General features: G+C 55.3%; 2 protein-coding genes across 3 annotated transcripts in view; one reads left to right on the top strand and one right to left on the bottom strand.

Annotated features, from left to right (window-relative positions):
- Nucleotides 1-618: 618 nt before the first annotated feature.
- Nucleotides 619-7,380, bottom strand: UPP2 (uridine phosphorylase 2). Its single transcript, XM_066554052.1, has 7 exons — nucleotides 7,355-7,380; nucleotides 6,680-6,797; nucleotides 5,479-5,637; nucleotides 3,317-3,431; nucleotides 2,517-2,726; nucleotides 1,139-1,285; nucleotides 619-767 (listed from the first exon to the last, which is right to left on the bottom strand). The coding sequence occupies exons 1-7, from the start codon at nucleotides 7,378-7,380 to the stop codon at nucleotides 619-621; spliced, it is 924 nt and encodes a 307-aa protein (XP_066410149.1).
- A 16,017-nt stretch (nucleotides 7,381-23,397) lies between these two features.
- The window catches only part of ACVR1 (activin A receptor type 1), a 45,779-nt gene continuing 45,065 nt past the window's right edge, over nucleotides 23,398-24,111 (top strand). The window contains exon 1 of one of the 2 annotated variants that reach the window (XM_066553515.1): nucleotides 23,398-23,497. The gene's annotated coding sequence lies outside the window, so the exon portion shown is untranslated. Of the gene's footprint in view, nucleotides 23,521-24,111 lie in introns of both variants that reach the window. The other variant, XM_066553516.1, reaches the window with a different exon arrangement.

Genomic DNA, 24,111 nt, shown 5'->3' with positions numbered 1-24,111 from the left:
ATTTTATAAATACCAAGATGTTAATGAAAAAGAAAGTTTAAAGGGAACAGGCATTGGTTTTGAAATAGTGGGCACAGATTTTTTGGCTGAGACTTGTGGTTGTTTTCATGTCTGTAATGTCTCAGGGTAGAGACTGAGTAGAAGTCTATAGAAGTCTGGGCTACCTCAGTGCAACGGTAAGTCGGGGCCTTTAGTGATACAGTGAGGCCAGAATGAGGATTTTTTGAGGGGAGTTTCACAAAATAGTGGAGCATGGAGAGCATGCAGGTCAGTAAAAGGGTGTTTCACACAGCTGCTCATGCCAGGAGAGCTCTGCAGACCCCTTGGCTGGTCACAAATATGGATTAATTTTCATGTTATTTACCTAGGTTTTGTCTTTCTGCCCAAAGCAAAGGGATCTCCTTCCTGGAAGATGGCTGCTGACAGGAGTGACCCTAACAGGACAGTCCTTTACGGCGGCTGGAGCCAGGGGTGAGGAATCTGCAGCTCTGTTCCACAGCCTGAGCTCGCTGCCAGTGCAGATGGTGTCCGCTGGCCCCGGGCACGCCGGGCCCGCAGCTCTGCCGCTCCGGAGCGGGCGCCGTGAGCCGGGCCGGGCCCCGTGCTGGTGCCGCCACCTCAGTCCGTGCGGGTGAGCCCCAGGCGCTTGCGGATGAAGGCGGCGATCAGGCGCTGCGGCCGCTGCTGGTACTCCCACAGCACTTCGTGGGACGCCCGGATCTGGTCGCCCTCCAGCCGGTCCAGGAGCGTCACGCACACGACAGCGGCTGCGGGGGAACGGAGCACGGTCAGCTCCTGGCCCGGCCCGCCGGGCCCCGGGCGGAGCGGGCCCTCCTGGCCGGCCCTCACGGCCGGAGCCGGGAGCCGCGGCTCCGCTGCCCCCAAACCCTGAGGGGCTGCGGCAGCACGGCCGGGACGGGGCCCGGAGGGGCGTGAAGGGAGCAAGCCGTTGGTTTGTCCGGCACGCACTCAGGTCTCCTAATGCACACCTGGGTTTTACTGAACTATCAAATTTGCTTTAGTGTTCTTTTCTAGATAAAATCATTAAGGATGTGTGTTTGGCCCTCTGACACAGAACAGGACCCTTAGAGGGGGTTTAGCCCATGTGTGGGGAGGAGGTGGAGGCGACAAGACTCACCTTTGAGGCCACACAGTCCACACAGGGCAGCGAATGCACTGGACTCCATCTCAATATTCCTCACACCGGCCTCATAAGCCCTCCTTAAGTACTCCAACTTTTTTTCACTGGAAAAAGAGCATAATGCACCATCTAATCTCCCCTGACCTGGAAAGGAAGCAGAGAACTGTCACTGTTGGCCTTGCATGGTGTCGTGGAGCACAGCTGGAAATGGGAAGTCCAGCAGTGCCCACATTCTATCTGAGGCCCACAAAGCTTTCCTGTGAGCAGCTGGTTAATTTGTATTCCCCTCAGCGTTAAAGCCAGCGAGATGTGTCTCTGTGTACGGGAAAGAATGACTCAGGTTTCAACATTGGTAAAAGGTGGAGTCGGCCCTCAGGTGGGAGGTACCAGCGGATGCTGTGCTCTGTGGGGACAGGCCATTGCTGCATAGGAGCTGTGAAGGTCTGCCAGGTTAAACCCCAAAAATGCCAGCTGGCTGCAGAAGAGGTGCAACAAGCTGTGCAGAATGGGAACACTGAGGAGAGGAGGAAACCCCTTTAATGTGTGTTCAATTTTTCTGCAGGGGCTGCTGTGGATGGAAGCTGGAGCTGCTTGCAGAGGCATTCCTGGTGCGGGCAGCACCGGTGTGGTCGGGGAGCTGGTCCCAGGGCACTGGTGCTCCCCTACTGCAGCTCCAGGTACCGCTGCAGGCAGGACTAACACTGTTCAGTGAGGGCAGCCATCCTGACCTTCTCCTCTAACCCCTGCGGGGGCTCTGGCTGTCCTGCTGTGCGCTCAGAGCAGACCTGTGCCCCGTGCAGCTCCTCCTCTCACACTGTCTGAAGCCCTGGGGCAGGCAAATGCTTACCTATGGCTGGCCAGCCTGGGCCGCCCTTCAGTTTATTGCTGCTCCTACTTTAATCCTCTCAAATGGCTTTTTGTTTAAATAAAATATGGACTTGAGCAATACACAGATGGCTGGATCTGCAAGCAGATCTAAAGGTTTATAAATAGTGCTCAGATTATTAATTCTTCATTTATTACGTTTCATCTACTCTGCAATCAGCATTTAATTTTGCAAAGGAAATGGTTCCAGAGTAACCAAAGTTTGTTTATAGAAATCTCACAGGCAACCTAATGTTTTCCTAGTGTTTGGTAGTTCTGAAGTGACAGTCTTGCTGTAGGGGAGCAGCTTGGCGGCAAACTCAGCAAGGTGCAAGCAGTGGTACTGTGTGTTCTGAGGGTGCCTCCTGCTCTGCCTGGGCCCCCCAGCACCATGTGGGTCTCTGCCTGCAGCCCTTCTGGGGCCTGGGTTCCCTGCACAGCTTTGTCCATGGAAGAGTGGAAAGACTTGGCATTATGTGTGCTGAGGAAGGACAGACAATGCTGGTTTTACCTTCATAGAAGTCGTAGGTGCACATGGTGTGGCCAATGAGTGTGGGGAAGTCGGGAATGTCCCGGCTGCAGGCGAGCAGCTCCTCCGCAAGGTCCTTGTCCAGCTCGGTGCTCCGCACCACCACATCATCCAGCACCACCTGCTCAAAACGTGGCTGGAAGGAGGAGTCCACGGCCGTGTCAGTGATCACAACAGACCCAGCCTCGATCCCTGTGGAAATGGAAGCTGAGCTTGCCAGAGCTCATAACACCTGTGTCCTGCTGCGAAACCTCAGCACGACAGGAACATCTCAATAGATCTATGTGTGCTTGCAGGGTTCTTCTTCTCAGCAAGTAAAAAAGATGTCAGAGAATAATTGAAATTCATGAAGTAGCACAGATGAACAAGTAAAATGTACAGAATCAGCACAAGGTAAGTGATTGTGAGAATGTGCTGAGTGACAGGAGTTTAGCTGCTTCTGGCTTGCAGAGATCCTGTACCCCCTACCAGCTTGTGCAGGGATGGGCAGCACCACTGCCTCAGCAAGAGACATGGATTCATTTGGGTCACCTCTAATCCATGTTTTCTGTTTGGAAAGTGACACATGGCTGTAGTGGAATCAAGGCCTTTGTACACTCTGAGGATGTGCACTCTGCCAAACCAGTCGCCACAAGTTCTCTGGGTTTGACCCAAAACAAAATACCATGATGGATATTTAGAGACCTGGAAAAATGCTAAAGTTCAGAGCTGCATGACCTATTGCTGAGAGTTCTTTTTAATAATAGCTGTTTTGCTCTGGAGAAAGACCATGAATCGCTTACCTAAGCCCCCAGAAGTACCGATGCGTATAATAGTAACGTCCCGGCATTTTGCGTGGTGCAGCAGTTTGATCAGCTCATGAAGCATAATGGAAATGGAAGGGATGCCCATTCCATGCTGTTGGAAGGAGAGAAAAGAGAAACATCAGTCCCCACGAGGCTGTGCAGGTGACAGGTACATGACTGCCACAAGCTCAGGGTTATGCTGTGGTCTCTTCTGCTGCGGCCACTTCTGCTGATGATGACAACAGCAATTTTTTTGAGGGGGAAGAGACATTTTGGGCTCTTTTTAGTCTGTGCAGGTGAGGTGTCTAGCCTCTTTTCCTCCCCTCGATGCTTTAAAGGTTCTTCAATTAGTAGAGCTAGTGTTCATCCCTGGGGACCCTGTGTGGGCACACGGATTGTGCCTGTCCTTCAAGGAAGGTCCACAAATGCATCCCAACATCTGAATGCTCCCAGACCTTCCCCATGCATTGCCAATGCTTACACCATGTAAGTGTGACTTGCACTTTGTTGTGTCCTGCTTATGCTCTAGGAGTAGTGAATTTCAGCAAGAACAACCTGAGCCTTCACTTCTCCATGTGCCTTCCAGCCTCTCCTCTCCCCACACTGGAGCATCTCTGCAACATTGCTGGACACAATGTGCAATGGAAGGGTTTGTGTCCCTTGCTGAGGACAGGCTTCAGGGTCAGGTGTTTGCTGCGTGCCTTGCAGGCTGCCTGTCCCTCTTCCTGGCTGACATTCCCTGCCCTGCTGCCCTTCTGTCCCCAGCCCCTGCCTGGCTCCCCACTGCTGGCCCCGGCTTGTTCCCATCCTCCACAGACAGTGCTGCCCCACTCCCATCTCTTCTGCTGCTCCCCAGAGCTGGCAGATGTTCTGCAGGCCTGGAGCTGCTGGGGCTTCTGCTGCATTTGCCCAGTGCTTGTTGCTTGGTCATCTGTCTTCTGCTCCATTGCTAGACCAACATCCTTTTCTTAGCTTTACTTTTAAGTACAAAAAGTATTTGGTGCTGTGGAGTTTGTTTTTTCCTCTTGAAAGTGCCTCATATTTTTTTGGTTTTGCTATCATCTTCAAAAACCTGAAGGAAGCACGTATGGAAGCACCATTGATTAAGGTACACAGCCTGTTTTTGTGTTGCTTTGTCTCCTTTCTCTTTGCTGTGAGAGCAATGCTCTGTTTGCCTAGTATCATGTTTTAAATATGAGACCTTTTAGCATGTTGTTATTCTGGAACATCAGCCTGGCTTATTCACCGATGCCTAAAAAATTAATTCTCATTGTAAATATTCAGAGCTGGAATCTGTGTTCATGCCCCTGTATGTTTGAGCTCAGTTATGTTTCTAAGCAACTTGCAGAAATGTGATGTTGGCAGCAGCTCTGCATGATGCTTCTCAGGGTGGCCGTGTGCTCTGCCCCGTGTCCCCTTCTGCACTGACCAAAGCTGGTGCATGGCCACAAGCTCGGTGAGGGTTTGCTTCTGGCTGTGTCACTGCTGCTGCCAGGCTGGGGAACAGCAAATCTTGTGGCAGTTCTCCCCCTTGGATCCTCTCAGATTGATTCCCTCGCGCTTCATTCCCTTGGTCAGGATTGGTTTGGTTTTTTCAGAGGGATGAAACACGAGCTTTGTTGTGTGAGTGATTCCATCTGCTGTGAATCACACTTCAGACTAATCTTGTGCCTGAAGAAATGGTGTCAGGACCAAACTTTTGGGTGTGAGTGCTCCCCAGCACAGCCTGTGTTTGCTTTTTCCTTTGTTCAGTGCCAAAAATCCTACTCTGAAAGATTAATTAATAATAAGGCCAGCTATTTCTTTTAGAGCTGGTATCAATGTAATGCTCCCAGCAGCGTTTCATAGTTAGGTGTGGTGAGAAGTGGTTTTGCCTCCCAAACTGAGCTGAGCAGAACATGTGCATGTCTGTTGTTGATGTGGCCCTTTCTCAAGTGGAGAGTGCAGGTGCTGGGGAATGCTATTCAAACAGGAGCAGCTTTGCCACGGCTGAGGTTGCACTGGTGGTAGTGGCTGAACAGTGACGAGAGGAAAAAGCTCTGCTGGTGGGTGCTGGGGGAGGCGAGGGCACGTGAGGGAGAGGTCGTGCCAGCCCCGTCCCTGTGCCGTGGGACCGTGCCAGCAGCAGCCCCGGGGCCCCGAGAGCGCACGGAACTCACGCTGATGGAGAGCACGGGCCCTGCCCGGTACATGGCGTAGCGGTCCGACCCCGCGCAGATGTCAGCCACGTCCTCGCCGGCAGCCGCCAGCCCCAGCTCCCGCTGCATGAACTGCGCAAACGCCCGCATCCTGTTGGGGCTGCCGCCGACGCAGACAAACTGGAACGAAGCACCAGCGTGTTGGTACTTGGCTACAACAGGCACCCCCAGTCAGCCCGAATGTGGCGGTGGTGGCTTGCCAGGAACATCTTCCCAGAGAAAGCAGCAGATGCCACTTCCTCACCATCAATCAAGGGATATTGGAACACCTGAGGGTCATGAAACCCAGGTTTTCACTCTGGCAGGGTGGTGACTACCCTGGGCCGAGGCAGCCATACAGCTGCACATACTTGGGTATCAGTCCTAGACAAGAAAATCTAAAATAATTTCACAAATTTGAGCTGGTAGTATCACCACTGATAGCAAAGCAAACCCAGATGTTGGAGGAGCTCATTGGTTAATTTATTCTATGAACAATGCTGACTGCAATTAGTGAGCACTGCTGATGGCACAGAGGCCATAAAGTCAGGGAGTAAAAAGGACAAATTTTACATATTAAAGGAAAATATGCTCGCTGAGGGTAGGAGGAGGGTGAGAGTGCAGCTGCCAGGGCAGTGCTGATCCTGCTGCCAGGGTGCAGGGCACAGGAGCCCACGCTGTGCAAGGCTGCTCGAGCCCTGGGCACTGAGGCTCTTCTCCCACACAACTAGGGAAAGACTCTGGTTTGAAATTAAAGAGGATGCCATCGTGACAAGTCAGTTTTGACAGCAGGTCTCAGCCAAAACTGATAGGACATTGTCTTTCCCTTGTCTCCAGTAGATGATGATCAAGATTCTTGGACAAATGCCTCTTCTGTCTGTCCTCCAAGACGGGGCCAATATTAAATCAGGTTTTACAGAGCTACAGGTTTTTAAAAGGATAATTTTCTGTTGTGATTTCTGCCCCAAACAAACAAGAAAATCTAAACAAACAAACAAGGACAGACAACCTCCTTGCCCAGACTGCTTTGGCTGCAGAGCCCCTTAGCTGAGCAGCCAGAACCCACCCCACAGGAGCTTTGGCAGCAACGGGGCCCAGCATGGGCTGGTAACACCATGGGATGCACAGCTGCAGAGCCTGTGCAGGGGGGAGCTGCTGCCTTGCTTTTGGACCTGCTCTTTACCTTTATGTCCCCAAACATTGCTGGCAGGTTGTGCGTCTTCGTTCCCAAGTCCAAGTGGTACAGGACATCCTCCTCCATCAGGTCCAGATGTGGGTTTTTAACAAGGACAAGCCCACTCCTGCAGGGAGACAACGAGGAGATAGGTTGGGGCACCAGGCAGTGCCCACAGGGAGGGGGACAGGCAGAAGTGGGGCACAGGGCAGCGTGGAAGCTCCACAGCCCTGGTGTTGGACAAGGGACAAGCCAGCTGTGTGTGGTGTTTGGGGCAGCTGTCTTTCTGCTCCAGGTAACCTCTTTGACATGTCTGTTATTATATCTATGTATTTGGCAAAAAATATGTCTCAGTATTTATCGATTTTTTTCAATGGCTACCTTAGCTCTTTCCTTCATAGGGTTTTGCCAGCAATGCCCAGGGGTGATATACTGTGCTATTTTCTATGTGAAAGTTTATTAAGCTCTTAGCAAATCAGGATTTCACACTTGTCCCAAATAACTGCCTGGCAGGGTGAGTGCAGACACTGCAGGCAGCCAGAGGCCAGCTTGCTGTCCCTTTCCACCTGCTCTAAGAGATGGGAAGCAACTAAAAGTGCAGGTTGCTCTTATGAGGCTTAAATGAAACCCGGAGAACGTTTTTCTTCTCTTATTAAAACAGATTCAGATGTTCCCGCTACTCACCCCGAGTAACCTGTTGTTTCAGTCATAGCGGCTCCGCCAGAGTCAGCTGAAAGCGATACCCTGCCTGTAAAAAGGTAAGGAAAACACTGCCTGTGTTCTCAGCTGTCGAGGTTTAGAGCTCAGAAGAGGTTTCAAGGGGCTCTGCAGGGGGTTAAATACCTCCAGTGCTTTGTGCAGCTCCCAAGGTCAACAGTGGCCAGTCCCCACCGCCCGCTCCTGTGTGCCAAGGTTCCTCCTGGGCTGCGTGGTTCCTCCCAGACTGGCTTTTTGGGCAGGTGCGTCACCAATAACCTTGACTGACAGCCCTGGGGCTGGGCCAGTGACCTGCTGGCCCTCTGGTGATGTTGTGCCCTCTGGCCGGCGGGGAGGGCACCGGGCACGTGGCTGCACATGTGCACCCTGGGGAGATGGTTTGTCCGAGCTGGATGTTGCCGTGCTCCCACCTCGGGCTGTGTTTCCTTGGCCCTGGGGACTGAAGGACACTGATAGCCTGGCCACTGCTGCTGGCCTGGACACTTCTGCCAGCTGAGCCATTCTCTGGCCCCAGTAGGTGCAAATCCAAAACGTCCCTGCATTTCTCTGGGGTGCACAAAACTGGAATTTGGCCTGTAGGCAACCTCCAGTCCTGCTCAGAACAGCTGCTGGACCACCAAGCTGGCCTGGGGAGGCTAATTTCACTCTCAGCAATGCCCAGGCAGCACTCACTGTCGGCTCTCATGGTCCACCCAGCCCTGTCTTGGTGCAGGAGCCTGTCAGAACAGTGCTCTGTGTGCCAGGGACAGCCTTGCACAGCTCCCTGGGACAGGGCAGTCCAGGGCAGCCAGAGTGCTTGTGGCACTGTGGGACGAGCGTGTGATGCTCCTGCAGGAGCAGGAGGACACTGGAGATACTGGTCCTGCTTCCTGTCCCGACGACAGGAGACACTGCCCTGGAAGATATTTCAGGCAGCTGCTGGAGGGGCAGAATCTGGCATTTGGCCAGAGGCCAGGCTGTTGGCCTCTGGGAATTGTCAATGGAAGCTCTGATAATTAGAGAAGTGATAGGTAATTAATTATTGGGTGAAAGCACATTGTGTGGGGCTCACTTGCACCCTGCATTCAGGCAGTGACGCGGTCCTGCTTTCCTAATGGGGAAGGACAGAAATTGTTGTAACTGAGGAAGTCTTTCCCTGAGCAAATGCCCATTTTGCTACCCAAATTTACTTTAAATTGCAAAACCCTGGATAAAAATAAGCAAACACTGCAAGCCAGTGGCCTGGGAACATGCAAACTGGGTACCTTGCCCAAGATAGGGTCAGGATAGCTCTGAGAAGGGGAAGGAACTGAGCTCTCAGGGATATTTCAGGCTTGCTGGAGTCATACCAAGGCCGGCTGGAAGGATTTCTCTGCTCTGATGAAGTTCTCCCTCCTTGGATGCTGTTCACATATGCCTGCCAAAAATGACTCATTACTGATGCTCCATAGCGCTCCTGAAGAATGAGGATCTGGAGACTCTTCTCCCTTTCAGAAAGCACCAGATTTCTGTGAGGGGTACAGAAAAAGATTCCTTGGGGCTGCACACACTTTCTGCCTGCTGAAGTCACTTGGTGTGATTGTGCTGGGGTTTCAGGGGCACAGCAGATTGTGCAGTGGGCTCCATGCAGAGCTTCCAGTCGTGTCCAGTGAGAGTTACCTGATCTGAGGAACAGAAGCAGAAGGTTTGCTGCTGTTTGCCAGAGGTGGCTGTTAGTGCTCTGGGGGAGGTGGGATCAGGCTGAGGCTTCCTGTGGATTCTCCTCCTTCTCTGGTCTTATTTGGTTGGAGGAACATGAGGCCCTGGCCCTGCACCCACCTCCAGCACGGCTGAGCAGGGCTTTCATCAGGGATGAAAGGGTTCAGCAGGGTGGATGGATGTGTGGGCAGATGGACAGACAGCTGGACACCTGAGTGGCTCTGCGGCAGGGCATGAGTGTTCCCACGTGCTGCCTGGGCTGGTAAAGGCAGTGCTTCCATGTCTCCCTTTCTCTGCCTCCCTTCCATGGAAGAGTATTTCTGGGCATACGTGGAAGGTCCACACCTGCATGATTCAAACCATCCCATGATAAAATAATTTTCCCAAGCACGTGGACAAATTCTTAAATATTTTCTTATGAACAATAGTGTTCCAGCACAACCAGCTGGGACATCCCTGCCTGGTGGTGAGCAAAGCCCCTGCCCTGCTGCAGCCTCTGCCCCTGGTGTCCTCTCTGCCAGGCAGGGACCTCCCCTGTGCTGGCAAAAGGGGCTAGATTTTGGAGGGTGCTCCTGCTGAGTGAGCAGGGACAGAGTCCCCTGGCGCCACAGCTCTCTCTGGAGTGTCAGGCTGAGAACTGGTGGGCAAGCAATGTTCCTACAGTGTTTGTCCCTGCTGTGCCCAAGGTAAAAGGAGCCAGGGCGTTCTGTTTAAGTAAACATGATTGCACCAAGGGAAATGGTTGGATTGTGCTTTTGACTTCCCAGAAGTGACGTTTAAGAGAAGGGACAGCAGCCATCACCATGGCCATTCAAGTTTCAGGGCCCAGTCTGTCTGGCTCAGGTCAGCTCCCTGCCTGGCCAGTATGAGCAGTCCTCACCTTTGGTTCCTGTGTCTGTGATTATTTTTCCCATGGTTGTTCTTCTTTGGGATGGCTTTCAGTAAATCCTAAACTGAAGTGTGGCTGTTCTTTTCCTACCTCTCCTGCTTTCCACAGCAGAGGCTGCAGAATGGAATGGAATGGAACAGAATAGAATAGAAAATAGAATAGAATAGAGAATAGAATAGAATAGAATAGAATAGAATAGAATAGAATAGAATAGAATAGAATAGAATAATGGATAGGATAAAATACTAAAATAAAATGCTTTCAGTTGAAAGAGATCTGCAGTACTGACCTAGCTCAGCTGCCTGCCTGTTTCTCTTCCTGTGGGGAGGTGGGGATGGTGAGAAGCAAAGAGCACTGCCCCAAGTGAGTGTTCGTGCCTGATTCAGAGCTAAATCCAGCCTCTCCAAGTGCCAGGCAGTGGAGCTGTTACCATATGTGCTAGAGGATGACAAATAAAGCACGATGAAGTATACGGCAGAATAACATATGGCAGCGTAGACAGGCTCTCGGCAAGGGAAGAGATGGGGAGAGCCAGCGCTCCCCGCGCCCATCCGACGCCTCTTGTCATGTTAAATGCTATTTTAGAGCAGACAGCGATGGCAGCCTGTGCGCGGCAGGGAGCTCGCACCCGCCGTGTCCTGCCAGGCTCTGCAGCCTTGCTCCCTGCGGGCCCCGGCAGCTCCTTCTCCACTCGGCTCGTCTCTGCCTCCCTCCCGCCGTGCTGCTGCTGCTGCTGCAGCTCCCCGGAGCTGCTGCTGGATGAGAAATGCCAGCAGCCCGCAGCTCAGCGCTGGCTGCGGCCGCCGGCTCGGGCTGGGCAGGAGGAGCAGGTGGTGCCCGTCGCAGGAGGGAGCTCCTCCACCGCCACCCCGGCAGGACATGCGAGCCTGTGCTCATATAGCCTCATGGTTCTGCTGCGATAGCAGGGAGCTGAGGAACATTCACAGTCCGGGGAATGTCCTGTGCGTTCCTCTAGCGATGAGTGCTGGCAGTCGGCATGAGGGAGCAGCAGCAGCACCGCGGATTGTTTTACCTGACAGGAGGAAGGCCATGTGCCAGCAGCACAAAGATTTCCTTACCCGGCATGTTCTGTGGAGCCAGGAAAGCAAAATGTGGATTTTTATCAGCTGTTTGCTCTGGCTCCATGTTTTGCATTGTTTATTATTGGTATAAAGCTGCTCTTGGCATTGCGAGCAGACAGTAAAACACTCCCCAAAGGAAGCAGGCTCCTCAAACCCTCGGGGCACTTGAGTAACTGCAGCTTGTCAGGACATGTTTCCCTTGAGGGGAGGCACTACCTCAAAGCCATTTATTTCAGGCAGAAATCAGCTGCCTGACCTGTGTCACTGTTCAGGATTTATTCAGGAGCTGCTGATCTGCCAGTCCGTGTCACTCCACAGGCGGGGCTGAGAGTGCTGTTGCTCCGCTGCAGGAATGTTCCTTAGAGTTGCGGACAAGTCACTCTTCCCACCATTCCCTCTCTGCAGCCCTGCCATGGCAGGTGGGATTCACTCTGGGAGCAGGCAGGGATGTGCCTGCCCTGCCCCAGGGCAGCTGGGGGGCTGTGCCCACGCTCTGGGCGCCCTGCCCTGCTGGGCTGCCCAGGAGGTGAGGACACTAGGCTGTCACACACGTCTGCCCTTGCAGGTTCAAGGAGCACCAGGCTGGCCCCGCACAAGCCTTGGGAAAAGGGTTCTGCTTAGGTTTAAACCCAGTTTTTGGCTGGGATTGGTGCTGGCTTGCTGCTGACTTGCTGCAGGAGCAGCGGTCCTGTCCTGGCTTTGCCTGGCTCCACATGGATTGCTGCTGCCCATCCTGGACAGACACCTTCCCTGGCCCCACATGGATCCACTTCAGCAGGAAATGTTGCTTCTGGCATCTTGCTTCTCCCAAGGCTGAGTTCCTTTTGTGCCTGCAGGCAGGATGAAATGGGTGAGAAGGAAAATGAACAGAGGGGCAGTTTGGCTACAGGGACCTCTCATCCGCTCTGGGGTAGGTTCCCCTTTGCCTTCCTCCATGCTGCTTTTTGTTCCCTTCACACTGCAGGGGTGGGTGAGCTGCTCCAACCCTTCCCACCCCACGGGGATGGGTGAGCTACTGCCTGCTGGGAGTGCGCACAGAGGTTTGTGTGAATGCCCAGTTTGCTGTGACCGAGCAGGGGTGCGGCTCCAGAGACTGGCTGTGGTGGGAGCAGACACAGAATCAGAACCTGCAACCTCTCTGCTTGCCCCCTTCCTGCCCAGTGCTTCTCTGCTCTCCAGATGGTGCCTGGGGTTTTTTCTTAATTTTTCTTTTATTTTTCTTGCACGGGTATTTTTATCCTTTTGTCTTTCACTCTTTGGGCTTGTGGGCGCCTGTTGCAGCCGCTGGTGCCTGTGGGTGCAGGCAGGAGGGAGGGCTGGGAGGAGATTTCGGCCACAATAAGGCAAATGATGCAAGGCCTGAGCACAGTTCATGAAGCCATGCTGCTTGTCAAGCCCAATCACGTCTCAGAAACAGGACAAGGAACAATTTCTCATTAGGAAACATGTGGAGGCTTGTGTGGCTGAGCCCCAGTGCTGTGCCCCCCAAGCTGCCCTCCTTCCCGTGTGCCCCACACGGATGGAGTGCCCACAGCTGGTGCAGGGCTGGAGCATGGCAGGACGTGGTCCTCAGCCCTGGAACTGTGGGGTCTTGGTGGCAGCTGCTGCATCACCTCACGTGCTGGATTTGCCAGGATCTGAGCTCACTGAGCACGGCTGTTCAGACACTTTTCTGCACTCCATGGGGGATTAGGGGCTTCCATGCAAGGGCAGACATACACTGGCCCCACTATTTCAAAATGAAGCATCCAGACCCTACTTTATCCAACTTTATTGTGATGGAAACAGCTAAAGGGAAAAAATGCTGGTTCCAAAGGAGGCACTTAGTTCTGCTGGTGCTGGCTGTGCATCTCAGTGCCCTGTGGAAATACATGGAAGACCCCAGCAAAACCATCCCTGCCTTTCCTCCCTCTTCCCTGCACCCAGGTAAACCAAGAAGGCTTGAAGTCTGGAGTTTTTTTCCTTTTTCAAATGATTCCTTTCCTTTTCCCTGTGATTATCATATTTTTTGTCCCTGTGTCCTTTCTTCTTCTTCTCCAGGAAGGCTGGAGAGGGAGAGTTTGCTCTGCACCCCTCCCTGACGTGCTGTCATGCTCTACCAACATGGGAGACTGAGCCCCCAGGCACTGGGCCAGCACAGGGCAGGCAGAGACCATGGAGCTGGAGACAGGTGGGAGAAGCCTGATAGGGATTAAAAATAATCACATGAAAATCAAAGTGGTCTCTTGCAGCCTTCAAGACAGGTCCCTGCCTTTCTCTGCAGCTCTGAGGACCAAGGACCTTGATGCAAGCAAGGGATCTGGCACCTCTTCACCAAGGTTTTTAAGGTTTAAAACCACCGTGCTCAGGTGTGCACACTGTGGGGCAGGGCTGGCTGGGATGGCACTGCTGGCTGTGCTGCCAGAGGAGATGCTCAGCAGGAGCATCTCTGTGCTGGGCCCCCTCGCTGGGCTGAGGGCTCCTGTGGGTGCCCAGTGGGCTCTGTGTAGGACAGCCCAGCTCCTTCCTTAGCCTGCCAGTGGTGGTACTGCCTCGCTGCTCGATGCCACAGCTGTTCTAGCTACGCTGCATCTCTAATATGCAATAATAGTGTGCATTTTCCTTGTGTGGAAAGGTCAGGATCAGAAGCAAAGCCCTGCAGTGGAAGGCAGGCCTCTCCAGCATCCTGCATGGGAATGCAAAAGCACTTCATGTCAGCAGTGCTTGCACTGGTCTGCAGAGTGTAGGAAGAGATTCTAAAATACCTTAATTGTGATTTAAATTACGGGCACAGCGCATGAATCTCTGTCAGATCTGGAGCACATAAACCTCTGCCCATCGGCAGAGGGATGTGCAGTGCTGCACATGGGGCTGGGCAGGGATCCCCTTCAGCTCCCAGGCCCCTCCTGGTGCCCGGAGGCTCCGGGTGGATGTCTGTGTGTCCCCGAGCCGGGCACTCGGAGGGGAGGCAGCTGCTGTCACCCCATCCCTGCTGCCCAGCCCCAGCGCTGACTGGCAGCAATTCCTGCGGTGCCCGCCTGAGTGCCCAGTGAAAAGCGATGGCTAACGAGGGAATTAATTAATTAATTCTGCATCCCGATTACCGGGAGTTAATTTTCAGAGAATATTTCCAGGCGCCTTTGAGCGTCTCCGGCTCGAGACTGGAAGGAAGGAGACAGGTGCCACCTTGTGTGGAAACGTTTCTCCATGCAGCGGGCACAGACAGAATTCCTTTTCCCCTTTTCTTTTTGGTGGCGTCGTTGCAAACCCCGCCCTCGAGCAGCCCCTGCCAGCTGTTGAAAGGCGCGCAGCAGCTCGGAGCCCTCGCAGGGGGGTGACAGAGGACGCTGCTCGCTCAGTTACAGCCAGCGAAACCCCAAGGAACAGGAGGGGCTGCCAGAGGCTGCACACGACCTGGGAACGTGCGCTGGCGCCCAGAGACCCCGGTGTCCTGGGCTGGTCCCAGTGTGGGCAGCAGGGGAGGGGGGGATTCTGCCCCTGTGCTCAGGTGAGAGCGCACCTGCAGAGCTGCCCCAGCCCTGGGCTCCCACAGCAGAGGGACCTGGAGCTGCTGCAGGGCTGGAGCCCCTCTGCTCTGGGGCCAGGCTGGGAGAGCTGGGAATGCTCCCCTGGAGAAGGGAAGGCTCCAGGCAGAGCTCAGAGCCCCCTCCAGGGCCCAAAGGGGCTTCAAGAGAGCTGGGGACAAACTTTTTAGCAGAGCCTGTTGTTATAGGACAAGGTGTAAACTAAAAGAGGAGAGAGATTCAGATTAGAGATTAGGAAGAAGTTCTTGGCTCTGAGGGTGGGGAGGCCCTGGCACAGGGTGCCCAGAGAAGCTGTGGCTGCCCCATTCCTGGAAATGTTTACACAGACATGTCCCTGGCTCCCATCCCCTCGCCCAGCTCTCCCTGTGCTCTGGAGCTGAGCTGTGGCAGCAGCACCCTGCTATGTGCCACACCACATTCCAGCCATGGCTTATCCCACAGGAGAGCTGTGCTCCCAGAAAGGACCTGCAGGTCAGCAGCCAGCTGGATCGCACTGGGCTCACCCAGGGAGGAGGACACGAGTCAGGCTGTACCTTCAGCTGTGCCAGTCTCAGAAGAGCTGAAGAAATCTGGGCCCTCCCAAAGTGTTTATTTAAATACAACAGCATCTCATGGCGCACTCTGGCTATGCTGGGCTGTCAGCCCTCTGATACACTGCTACGTTATTTTGGTCACTTCCAGTATGGACAGACATTCTCCCCCTGTCCCTTTCCAGCTGTCCAGAAGCATCACAGTGAGCAGTCTTCAGTTCCCTGTCTCGAGTCAGATGATGAAATACTTGTCTTCCCCGAACCAGCCTCTTAATTGCTACTGGAGAGGAAAATAAACTTGATGCCGGCTTTAGGAGAAGAAAATGCTAAGAACTGTCCTCACTACGGCTGCTGTCCTCAGCTTGTCCTCCCTACCAGCTGCTCAGGCCCTGTCTCTTGCTGCTCTGACCCCACTCCGTGTGCTGTGGAGGCATCAGAGTCCTGGTCTCTGCTGGAAGGAATCAGGCTGAGACCATGCATCCAGCACCTCCCTCCTGGGTCTGCAGCCCACTCCTGTCTCCTGTGTCTGCTCTCAGGGTGGAAGAGCACATGTCAAGGCTGCTCCAAAGTACTCAGTATGGTTTTCCAGCTCAGAACCTGGCCACTGTCTCCAAGCAGAAGCAGCCTGTCACAGAGAGGTGCAGGTGATGAGACCCTCCTGAGCCCACATGAGATGGGGAGTCTTGAGAGACAAGTGGAAGATGAAGATGGTGGTGGCTGAGATGGCTGCTGGCCCCTGCTTTGCTCCTGCAGAGGTGAGGGCTCCCTCAGTTCAACTCCAGGAAGAGAGATCTGAAGACTGGCTCAAAAATCTGCAGGCTAAAAAATGGGATTTTTTTCTGTATTGTCTGACTGAGCCTTTGGTGTCAGCATCTCGAGGTGCTTGCTGTGGCGCTAAGGGTCAGAAGCGTCTCTTCGTGTTCTGCACAGCCCCTGAGGTGTCCAGTGTGACCAGGACCTATGGCTTTGGGATAACCCTAAGCCACTGAGGCCAGGCTGGGAGCCGCTGCTGTCCTCCTGCTGTGTCCTGGTGCAGGTGGATCAAAGCAGCCCTCTGAGGTTACCCTGGCAAAGGGCAGATAGAACCGGAGCAGGAGGAAGAGGCTCCTTGGTAACAGCTGAAGGTGCTTTAAGCCTCCTCAAAAGCCAGGAACATCTTTATTGGACAGCTGTGGGGCTGGGGCTTTCTGCCCCCGAATCCTCTCGCCCTTCTCCCTGCTGGGAGCAGGAGCACCCCCGCGCACCGCGGGCTCCGGGGAGGCGGCGAGGGACGGGCGCCGTGCGGCTCCGTGTGGGCACGGCGCGCTGTGCCTGCTCGCCACCTTTCCTCTCGGGCCGCTTTTGTGGGCTGACAGCCGGGGCTGTGGAGGCAGCGGCAGGAGCGTCCACATGCACGCCCTGGCACAGGCGGGACTGAACCGGGCACTTGGAACCACCCTCAGCTGCTGCCGGTGGCTGGAGCCGTGGCAGGCTGGTGACTGAGCCCTGTCCTTCTCTTTCCTCCTCTCCACCACATGGAGAGTTCGACAAACTCTCCACGGCCCTTGGAGTGCCGGCACTCGGGGTGCAGCCGGCAGCGGGAGCCCTCCCGGAGCCCAGCGGGATGTGCCGGTGCCGGTGCCGGTGCCGGCCGCCCCCGAGCTCCTCTGCTCGCCCGCTGCCGCCCAGCCGGGGACGGCGCCCGCTCGCCCGCCCGGCCCCGAGCGAGCCAGGGAAGGCTTTGGGAGCCTGCAGCTGGGGCTGGCAAGGGGACGCGAACAACATGTGTTACAAGCCCTGGAACTAAAATATTTTGCTGCTATAAATGTTAGCAACGAGAGCTCTCGTTACATTTAAATGCCAGATGACAGAAGCAGAGGCCAAAAAAAGCTCCTTCCCAGCCAAGCAGAAGGAGAGGGGGCGAGTGCGCCGCCGGGGCCGGCGGGACACAGGGCTGGCGCTGGGGACACCCGCTGTGGGCAGGAGAGGGCACGGGGACAGCCTGGCTGCCGTGCCTCGATGGAAAAGGGACTGCTGGTGCAGTGCTCAGCGTGATGGGCACGGCACCGGGCAGGGCGCTGAGAGCGGCACCGAGCTGGGGCAGGTGACACCAGGGGAGTCACCAGCACCCAGGGGAGTCACCAGCACCCAGGGGAGTCACCAGCACCCAAGGGAGTCACCAGCACCCAAGGTCGGCGGGAGCCGCCACGGTGGCCCAGGGCACAGCTCCTCCGATCCCGCGTTTGGCGTGTGACATGGAAATGAGCTTGCCAGCATTTCCACCCTGATCCCCCGCGCCTGGTGACTCTGGGGTGAGAGTTCCCATGGGCAGAGCCTTGGCTTGCAAAGGCTCCCCCCTCAGCTGAGGAATATTTTTCATCGTTTATGTTTCAGCATAATTTCAATAAATTCCAGTTGGCTGTTCCTGAATAACACCCAGAGCAGAAAGGAACTGTGCAGCCTTGTGAAGTGAATCTTTGCAATTAGAGAACTCAAGCACTTTTTGGTGGGTGTTTTGCTGAAAACAAAGCGCTCCATGTGATGGGCTTGGAAAGCACAGGACTAATTACCAGTGCTATTTTAAAAAATGGTATGAAAATAAGTTATGCTGCTAATGCTCAGATGCAAGAACATGGTCTGCTTAATTTAATAATACTGTGTAATTTGTGTAGAACCAAATTGGTAGCAATTATACATTATTGTTAATTACTCAGAGCTGGGTTCTCCTCGCTGTGCTGAATTGCACCTGGCTCCCCAATGCCCCCAAGTCCACGGGGTCTGTGATGTAAAGATGCACACAAGGAAAGGACCTGAAAAAGGAGAACTGTGGAAGGTGCTTGGGCTGAGGCCCTCTCCAGAGCTGCTGGGACAGCAGGCATGTCCCGGTGCTGTCCTCACACTCCCGGAGTGTCCTGGGGGAGTCAGTGGGAGCTGTGCATGCCGTGGAGCTGTTGGGACAGGCCTCACCGGCTGCTCCGGCAGCCCCAGCGCGGCTCCGTCTGTTGACTCACACGCCTGACTCACAGACGCCTGATGAAATACATGTACTCCCAGTCACATTCATCACAGCTAAATATTAGAACAAGCTCTTTAATTTCAAACCCGAGTGCTTCCTGGGGTTTTCTCAGCAGCTGTGCTCGGGCCAGTTGCTGCGCTGGGAGGGGCGGTGATGCAACTTCTCTACGCTGCAACTGCCAGGTTTGCTTGTTTGCATGCATATATACAGATATATATTTAGAAATTTCCTCAAGGCAGAAGAAAATAATTCATGACAAGCAGCAGCTTGGAAGGTCACCTGGATTATTATTTCTGTACCACAGCTCACCTCAAGCATATAAGCAAAGTCTTTATGTGCTGATGTTAATAATGCTAAAGAGTTAAAATCCTCAGCAGCTCTGAAGGCAATTATCAGGCTGGCTTTGTCATGCACAGCCTCATTTTGTGTGCTGCAACTAAATTGTATTTTACTGTGTATTTTAGAAGGGATAACAGTGTTTGTTAGAGGTGTTTTTTGCCGTTGGGCTCCATCTGTGCCCAGGGCCCTCCCCATGCGGTGCTGCTGGCCTGGGCCGGACCCCAGCCCCGCCTCTGTTGGTCTGGGGCAGTGCTCACTGCTCAGCAGAGCTGAAAAGGCAGGCCAGAGTGAGATGGTTTTACCAAATGAGGGGCCTGGACTGGAGTCCAGCAGCCCCCTCTTTGAAACCTTTCCTCCATGGCATCTTTCAGCTGCGTGAGCTGTTTCTACACTCCCAAAGCATTGCAAAGTGGTCTGACTTGAAATCCCAGCTGCTCCAGAGAGAGGCAGAATTTATGAAGAACCAAGGCAGTTCAAGTTACCATGGAAATTGTTTCAAAACAGAGAAGCCTGATTTTGCTATGCTTGCTGTCTTGGGAGGGTTTTCTGTGTGGAAGGATGACAGGGTGAACCTGCCCCATAGCTCAAGGTGTGCTCTGTGTGTGCTGTGTTCTGGGGCCCACAGACTTCTGAAGACCACAGTATTTGCATAACATTAATGTGTCTATTCTGATGTCTGTGGGTGGCAATTTGTGCCCGAAGTGCTCCTTTCACATGGACATGCCATTATTACACCCAATTAATGCAAACATTGTCCAGGAAGAAGTTCCAGACTGTTCCCCAGCACGGAAAAAGCCACACGAGGTTCTCCTGCTGGGAACTGGAAGACCCCAAGTTTAACCCCACTCCTTGCAAAGCTGTGCAAAGTCAGCTGTGTATGAATACCCCCATCAGATCCACTCCACCTTTCCTTGGGGGACTGTAAAATACCTGACAAGCCAGATGCTTTACCACCCTCACTGTGCCAGCATGGCATCTGAGGCACAGAGACAGCCCCGTGATCCTCCCCAGATCTCAGAACTGGCACTACTGGCTCTGAGATGGCACTGCCAGCCACTAACCCAAACACTTTGTCATCATATCCCTCTCAGACTGCAGCCTTGGTTTTCTCCCCAAATAACATTATTACAGATAAAATTCTACTTACAGCTGGATTTTCCTATCAACAATCATGTTACCTATAAAAAAGATAATTGAAAAAAACCTGCAGTGTTTGTAAAGCAAATTTATTTGTTGGGATGATGATGATGATAAATAAGAAGTGGCATTCAAAAGAACAGAAAAATAGCCCTGTTTATAGATGATGCTGAGATTACTTCAGTAACTTAATTATTCCCTCTGCTTCACTATTAATTAGAAATCAGTGGCATGTAAACTGTACGTGATCCAGCTACAGGAGGCTGTGGGCAGGAGCTGCCTAATTCCAGTTCCCAGCACTGGTTCTCCTCATGGCTGTGAATGAGCACTTAGCAACAGCTGTCCCTTGGTGAGCCATGCGTGGGTTACTCAATGACAGGTTCCAAAATTCTTATTCTTCTACCAGATGTAAAGCAGAAACTTTTCCATGCAAAGTGCTCCTAACCCATGCGGCTCCTCGTGTCTCCTGGGAGCCCTGCAGGCTTTAGTGAGGGGTGGCTCTCAGCCCAGCAGTGTCACCCTTTCCTGGGAGCTCGGGTAACCACATGGGCTACCACTGTCAAAAGTGCTTTAGGCTGCAAATAAGCAGGTGGGTGTTCAGAAGTGTTGGCTGCCAACACCACCTGTGGGGCCTCAAGGGAAACTTGGCACTTCTGGAAATGTAGCTGTTTGGTTAAATTTTGAAAAGCTGTATTAGATACCCAATCTTTAGTCTTCTCTTTTGGAAAATGGTCCTCGTTAGAGCTGTATTTTCTCCTGAGGAACACCTACACTTGAGCTACTTGAATGTCACATTCAGCTACTTGGCAGTACACTGTGGAAAATCACTGGCCTTGTGCTGTTGAGCCAAATGTAGACCTATTTGTATTTTTAAGGGAATTAGTATTCTTTTCTCTGTTTAAAACGTTCCTATTACTCATAGTGAGTCAAATCCTGGCCCCGTTTGGAGGGCTGTGCATAAATGGGCTGTATGCACAAAGGAGGTTCATTGGGAGCACTTTCCGAACCCTCTGTCCACCTGCCTTTTCCCGAGGGAACGAGCACTCGCCTGCTGCCCTGGCAGCAGCGCTGCGATTGCCACCCGTGCTGTCCCAGCCTGACTGTGCCATGTCTCCATGGCTCCTGTTCTACCCCTCTGAGCTCCTCACCTCCTGCCTTGCAGATGCTCATTCTGCTGCTTGGGAAGCACTGCCTGTGTGGAGGAAAAGCACAGCCACGTCCCTTGGGACATGGGAGCAGAATCAGGTTGGAAAAGACCCCTGAGACCATCGAGTCTGACCTGTGCCCGATGCCCACCTTGTCACTCCAACCAGAGCACTGAGTGCCACGTCCAGCCGTGCCTGGAGCACCTCCAGGGATGGGCCTCCAAACCTCCCTGGGCAGCCCCTGCCAACGTCTAAAGGACTTTGGAGTGGTCTCTCCTAAGGACACCCCTGCCTGGGGCTCCCCAGCTGCAGGAGGTGGTTCGGGCAGTCTTGGGGCTCGCTGCCATCCCTGGGACAGCGCCTGTGGCTGTCCCTGCACAGCCCCTGGTGCCTGGCCAGGAGGAGGCCTGTGCGGGCTGCAGTGGGTGCTGCAGCCTGCAGTGCTCATGAGCATGCACCAGAGCAGAGCAGTGCTGCAGCAGTGCCCAGGAACAGACACAGCCTGGCCCGGGGGCACGGGCAGGGTGAGGCTCAGGGACTGTGAGGACAGCCCTGCTGACCCTGAGGGAACGTGACAGCTGAGAGAGAGGGGCCACCCAGTCTGACCGCTGGGCTATGGCACTTCCCGGTGCCTCCCAGTGCCTCCCAGATTCTCCCCAGAGCCTCCCAGTGCTTCCCAGTGCCTCCCAGAGCCTTCCCAGAGCCTCCCAGTGCCTCCCCAGTGCCTCCCAGAGCCTCCCAGTGCCTCCCAGTGCCGCCTAGAGCCTCCCCAGTGCCTCCCAGAGCCTTCCCAGAGCCTCCCAGTGCCTCCCCAGAACCTCCCAGTGCTTCCCAGAGCCTCCCAGTGCCTCCCAGTGCCTCTCCAGAGCCTCCCAGTGCCTCTCCAAAGCCTCCCAGTGCTTCCCAGAACCTCTCAGTGCCTCCCCAGAGCCTCCCAGTGCCTCCCAGAGCCTCCCAGTGTCTCCCCAGTGCCTCCCAGTGCCGCCTAGAGCCTCCCCAGTGCCTCCCAGTGCCTCCCCAGTGCCTCCCAGTGCCTCCCCAGAGCCTCCCAGTGCTTCCCAGTGCCTCCCACTGCCTCTCCAGAGCCTTCCAGTGCCTCCCAGAGCCTCCCGGGGCATCCCCCAGTGCCCTGGGGAGGCACAGAGCAGTGCTGGGGCGCACAGCCTGGGCCATGGGGCTGGGCAGAACGTACGTGGAGCATCAGGTCAGTCATATTTGGGAATTTCTCATGTACTTGGTCTGTTCAGGATCGTTTGGACTTATTTAAAATGTAGGATGTCATGTCCTTGATCCATCATGTCATAATGTAAGAGCTCTGCTGTCAGTAATTAGATGCAGTTATTCTGGAAATCTGCTTCCTTTTCCTGCTTAGGAAGAATCCTGTGCCTTTCCAGGAACTTCAGTGAGGTTGGCTTGCTGCAGCTGGCACAGGGACACTGGCTCCACCCCGAGTCAATGCGTTTGCATCATGGTGACCTTAACATGCCTGAAGGTGTCCCTGCCCATGGCAGGGGCTGGAACAAGATGGGCTCCAAGATCCCTCCCAACCCAAACCGCTCTGGGATCCTGGGACTTGGAATATGACTGGAGTACCACACTTGGAAGAATAGATGATTTTGGGGAATTAATTCAGGCGGATGAGGGAGGGTTAAAACTTCAAGATGGAAGAAGACACCTTCAACTTTAAAAATTATGATGTGACAATAACTACTTTATGATTAATTTGGTGTGAAAATTGAGGTAAATATTTTTTTAATAAAATTTAGCACATCAGTCTTTTACCAGGATATCTGCAGTCTGGCTCAGCCCTGGAGGCACCTCTGGGTGCTCTGTCCAGCACAGCAGGGCCAGGAGCTCCTGGAGCTGAGCAGGGGCCTGGAGCATCTCTGTGCCCAGGAGAGGCTGAGGGAGCTGGGGCTGCTCAGCCTGGAGAGGAGCCCCAGGGAGAGGGGCCTCAGCCCTGGCTGCCCCTGTCTGTCCCCGTGTGTCCGTCTGTCCCCCTGTCCCCGTCTGTCCCCATGTGCAGGGAGGTTGGAGCAGGCCCAGGCTCTGCTCCGTGCCCAGCTCCGGCCCCAGAGCCGCGGGCAGGGCTGAACCCCGGAGCTCCCGGCACAGCAGGCAGAGCCCCTGCCCCGAGCAGAGCCCGGGCAGGGCTGGAGTCTCCTCCCGGGGCCATCCCAGAGCCAGCCGGACACAGCCCGGACACTGCTGTGCCCCGGGCTCTGGAGTGGCACCGGTGACCCCATGGGCTCTGCCGGCCCGGACCAGCCGGGACCAGGCCCTGAGGGCCGCCCACCATGCCTGGATACTTCTGTGCCTCGGTCCGCTACTCGGGACGGGCTTTCCGTTCCATCGAGCCCGAGCCCGAGCCCGAACCCGAACCCGAACCCGAACCCGAACCCGAACCCGAACCCGACCCCGACCCCGAACCGGACCCCGACCCCGACCCGACTCCGACCCCGAGCCCGAGCCCGAGCCCGAGCCCGAGCCCGAGCCCGAGCCCGAGCCCGAGCCCGAGCCCGAACCCGAACCCGAGCCCGAGCCCGAGCCCGAGCCCGAACCCGCCGTGTCCCCGCGGCGCCGGCAGGGGGCGCTGGGCGGGGCGGCGGGCGGAAGTGACGCTCGGCCATTGCCGGTGCGGGCGCTGCCCCGCCCGCGCTCCTTTGTCAGCGGAGCCGCCGCCGCCCGCGGCCGCCCCCGGCCCCGCCGGCCCGAGCGGGGCAGCGCCGCAGCACGGCCCGCGCCGCCAGCTCCCTACGGCTCCGTCCCGCCCCGTCGCGCCGGCCCAGCGGGTGAGTCCGTGCCGCCGGAGCAGGTCGGTCCCGCCGGCGGGAGGGTTGGCGGGGGCGGCGCCGCGGGGTCCCGGTCCGGGCGGGGGGCGCACAAAGGCCCCGCGGAGCCGCGGCCGCGCTCGGAGGGCGCAGCATCGCCGCGGTGCCGCGCGGCGGGCAGGGCTGCGGCTTCCCTTCTCCCTGCTCTCATTAACGTGCGGTGTTTTGGCCGGGCAGAGTGAATTTCCCTGCCCGTGGCTGCCGTGCGGCTGCGGGAGCTCCCCGGGTGGGCGGCGCGGAGCGCGGCGAGCTCCCCGTGGGTGTGCTGCCGCTGCCCACGGCAGTGCGCTGGAAGCCCGAGGGTTGATGGGCATAGCCGAGGTGCAGGCCAAAGTCCCTGGTGCCGGTCATCTGCTAAAGGGGCTGCTGCCGCGGCCAGAGCCGCCGGAGCGGCTCCTGAGCCCGGGGCCGCAGCCAGCCCGCCCTGGGCCCGGGGGCAGGAGCGGCAGGAGGGGCAGGAGGGGCTGGCTCCTGCCGGGACTCGGCCTGCCCGGCAGCACGGCCCTGGGCACACAGCCGCTCTCAGCCCGCTCAGGTGTGCGTGCTGACCTGGCGGCTCTGGAGCCACATGCTGC

Source organism: Molothrus aeneus, chromosome 7, assembly GCF_037042795.1.
Source record: "Molothrus aeneus isolate 106 chromosome 7, BPBGC_Maene_1.0, whole genome shotgun sequence".
Classification (NCBI taxonomy): domain Eukaryota; kingdom Metazoa; phylum Chordata; class Aves; order Passeriformes; family Icteridae; genus Molothrus; species Molothrus aeneus.
This window is presented reverse-complemented; position numbering and strand designations above follow the sequence as displayed.

What these genes read in the sequence shown, in the direction of transcription:
- UPP2 (XM_066554052.1), bottom strand. Translation starts at nt 7,380, where the DNA reads ATGACTGAAACAACAGGTTACTCGGG. An exon ending in GAAACAACAGGTTACTCGGG is followed by an intron (nt 6,798 to 7,354) that starts GTGAGTAGCGGG and finishes GTCTCCCTGCAG; the next exon opens with GAGTGGGCTTGTCCTTGTTA. An exon ending in GGCCCGTGCTCTCCATCAGC is followed by an intron (nt 3,432 to 5,478) that starts GTGAGTTCCGTG and finishes TCCTTCCAACAG; the next exon opens with CATGGAATGGGCATCCCTTC.